This window comes from Nannobrachium achirus (genome assembly GCF_963921795.1).
Source record: "Nannobrachium achirus genome assembly, chromosome: 22".
Taxonomy (NCBI): domain Eukaryota; kingdom Metazoa; phylum Chordata; class Actinopteri; order Myctophiformes; family Myctophidae; genus Nannobrachium; species Nannobrachium achirus.
In genome coordinates, this window is record NC_137829.1 from 34,602,612 (window position 1) to 34,606,265 (window position 3,654).

At 43.5% G+C, this 3,654-nt stretch overlaps 1 protein-coding gene across 1 annotated transcript; it reads right to left on the reverse strand.

The window, feature by feature from the left end:
- Nucleotides 1-498: 498 nt before the first annotated feature.
- LOC308307928 (26S proteasome non-ATPase regulatory subunit 14-like) lies at nt 499-1,431 on the reverse strand (the record flags this gene model as incomplete). Its single annotated transcript, XM_080753260.1, has 1 exon — nt 499-1,431. The coding sequence occupies one exon, from the start codon at nt 1,429-1,431 to the stop codon at nt 499-501; it is 933 nt and encodes a 310-aa protein (XP_080609386.1).
- Between the last annotated feature and the right edge of the window lie 2,223 nt (nt 1,432-3,654).

A 3,654-nucleotide genomic window follows, 5' to 3' on the forward strand; every position in this document is an offset into this window, starting at 1 on the left:
AGTTTGAACAGGTGGAAGTATGGCAGCTCTAGAGTGCAGCAAAGTTTGGAGGAAAGAAGGGAAAAAAAGAATGGTGACAGACAATTACATAACAGGAGGACTCATCCCAGAAGGTCAGGGGTCCACCACTAACATAACCGGGCTCTCTGAAGAGATCGAGACCACTATGTAACAGCTAAAGATGGGGTGCTATGATATTTTCCCCTCTACAAGATAATCATCGGGTAATATGATTATACTTGGAGGAAGATTTCTTTTTTCTTTTTTTTCAAAAAAGTGTACAGAAAGTGTTAAAATGTTGTTAAGTTGGGCCTTTTGACCCAGAGGCTTTCAGCTTTCAGGAAGAAACCAAAAAATACACAGGGAACTGCAGGGAAGACATATTTGCATATTATAACCACGCCTGGGGTCTATTGGAGTAATGTTTACTCCATAGACACGTACAAAACAGAAAAAGTACCAAACTATGGCACCACCGCTTTAATAAATAGAAGGCCTTCATTGGAAGACTACCGTATCCAACATGGCACCTAGGCACTGGACAATGTTGGAGGCCATCAGAACATCTACGTGCTCCTCCAAGTGCCTCTTAGGATCCTGCTTTCCGACATTTTTGATGGCCAGCTGCTCTGGAGTCATTTTGTCCTCTTCCTCAACGGCCTTGTTGTAGTTTTTAGTGAGTTCCAGCATCTCCTTGACCGTGGTCTCGTTGAGCTTGCAGTGGTCAGTGTAGTTCTGCAGGGTCAGGCCTTCCATCCAGCTCTTCTTATGCAAGTTCAAGAGCATCTTTTGCTCCAGCTCGTTCTTCCTATAATTGATGGTGATGGAATAGTAGAGTCTGTTCAGCCCATGGATCAGAGCTTGGATAGAGGGCTTGTTCAGATGACCCAGGTTTGATGTGGTTTGTCTTGGTTCATGGCCCAGCACCAACATGTTGGGGTTGATCAGTCGGAAGGCGTCGATCACAACCTTTCCTTTGACACTCTGAATGGGATCAACCACCACGGCCACGGCTCGCTCTGTCAGGGCCTCGAAGCTCTGCTGCGTGTTGATGTCCACCCCGGACAGCCAGCAGCCAAAGCCCGGGTGACTGTGGTACCAGCCCACCACCATCTCTGGCCTGCCGGTCTGCTTCAGCATATCCAACATCTTCTGCTGGAACACGGGGTCCACTGCCTCGACACTGACGCCGGTTCCCGACTGGGGCATGGCGAAGACGTCGATCACTCGCACGGTGTAATCATCAACAAACTCCCCCAGCATTAAACCCATGACCTCCATTGGGACGCCGGCGCGCCCGTGTTTCAGCATCTTGAGCAGAGCCAACGATGAGATGTACACCTGTTCCGCTGTGTCCACAGCAGGGGAGTCTGTGGGAGGGCCCTGACCGAGCCCTGGCATGCCTCCTGACAGTCTCAATAGACGGTCCATTAAAATAGTTTCCAATCTGTCGGTTTCAAATATCTAGTACTTTTTTGACCGTAGACAGTTGTAGACAATCTCCAATATGTTGTATAGGCTGACCAGAGCTTTGGTCTTACGTCACACACAACACAAACCATTGCCATGCATGCTTAACCAAGCCGATTTGCTCAGGCACCCTTGGGCCTCCGGGGACTGCCCATAAAGGCCCATTCCCACTGGGCCAGATAACAGATAAGAAAATCTCTTTCTTATCTGGCCCAGTGGGAATGGGCCTTAAGTCCTAAATCTCATTAGTCCTACATGTCATTAGTCCTACTTTGGTTAAGGTTAGGGTTTGGGTTGGGTTTAGGCATAGTTTTACTGAGGTTTGGGTTAGGGTTAGGTTTAGGCATAGTATCATTCACCAGGTTAGGGTTAGGGTTTCTGACTAATGGGATGTAGGAACAATGAGATGTCGGACCAATGCCATGGCACCCAGACAGTGGAAGCATGAGCCTCTAGCTTGCTCTTGGGGGAGGCAAGCTAGAGGCAGTCTTCCATAGGGAATGAATTCCCATAGGGAATGAATTCCCAAGGGCAAGCTAGAGGCTCATGCTTCCAATGTCTGTCGGAGGCGTTAAAGCAGTGATGGAATAAGTACTCTGATTTCAGAATCGAGCAAAAATAACAATAACAGAGAATACAAACATTCATTAAAAAAGTCAAAGTACAAAAGTATAATTGTTAGCATTAAAATATATCTAAAGTAGCAACATAGTATCCATTTCAAAATATTGTACTGTATACATAATGGACTAGTTATTAACAATGTAAGCCAGATTTTATACTTGGGGTATAAAAAGTATTGTCATAACCGGCCTCGATCAGCCATATTCAAAAGTTTGAAGATTTATAATAATTTGATTAATTATTAATAATAATCTAAATCAAAGTAACTGTTGTAGTGGAGTACAAAGTACATTTGACTTTTACATTTCAAGGTTCCAACTGGGAATTACAGACCTGTAAAGGCTCATTCATACTAGGGTGAAGTGAGTACTGTAGCTCCTCGCTTTTTTTAGGTGGTGGGGTGATGGGGTCAGGGGCGTCACAAGGGGGGGAAAAGTGGGACTGAGTTACTAGGGCCCAAGGTGGAGGGGCCTGGAATTATTTTATACTTTAGCTAGTGAAAAATAGCAGATCTACACGCTCGCTGCGAGCATGTAGATCTGCTATTTTTGAAAAGTCGTAAAAATGTGTGCAAATCTTTGAATATATGTAGCCCATTTTTTAAGAAAACATTTGTAACTCAAATTTTGCTTCATCTCATTTTGGGGGTCCTTCACATGAAAAGGTTTGAGCACCACTGACATAGAAACATAGGTTTTTCAAAAAACCTTAGAAAGATTTGAAACATTCAATTTCATTCAATTTTTCAAAAATGGCAGATCTACAAGCTTGCAGCCGGCTGTGAGCTTGTATATCAAGAATTTGATAAAGATTATTATTTATAATTAAGTTACTGCGAGTGATGCCCCCTCGTGGCTCAACCAAATAATACATCAACCATGCAACTTGACAAAATGAACCCTAGTCCCTATTCTGGGGCAAACATACAGTAGGAGAACTACAGTAGGAGAACTTAATCTCGCTGCTTGTAGATGGGACATTTTCAGCAAAGACATGCTTAGTTTAGACACGGAAACGGAGGGGAGGGGGCACACTGGTAATCTACCAGGTTGGACTCCCTGCAAACCAAAACCTGTTGAATTACCTTTTAATCCGCAACCACATTACAATCTTTTTTTGTTGCTTTAAGTTTTGTGTAAGTTTTTTCAATAATATATTGTTCTTACCAGTCTTTGACCTCCCTGTAGCAGGCTATTTTGGAGAACAAAATATTCGTAACATCAACAAGATCACAGCATGTAGCATTGCTTTTGCTACATACTGTGAGGTTGCAGATGGGCCATCTTTGCCACGCGTCAAAGTATACAATAATGGTTCAATAGGTGTTTCATCAGGGAAGGTTTCTAAATTATTCAACCAGTTGATACATGAACACACCCTGCAATGTTGGAAGGACAATCAAACATCTGCAACTACCGGTACTCTCCAAATATCACATGACAGAACCGTTGTTCCACATTTGGGTCCACCGGACCACAGCAAACACATAATACCACAAGAAAAAGGATGGAGTCTGGTAAGAAAACGAAATTTATTTTATTTATGTAATCGTTTCGGCAG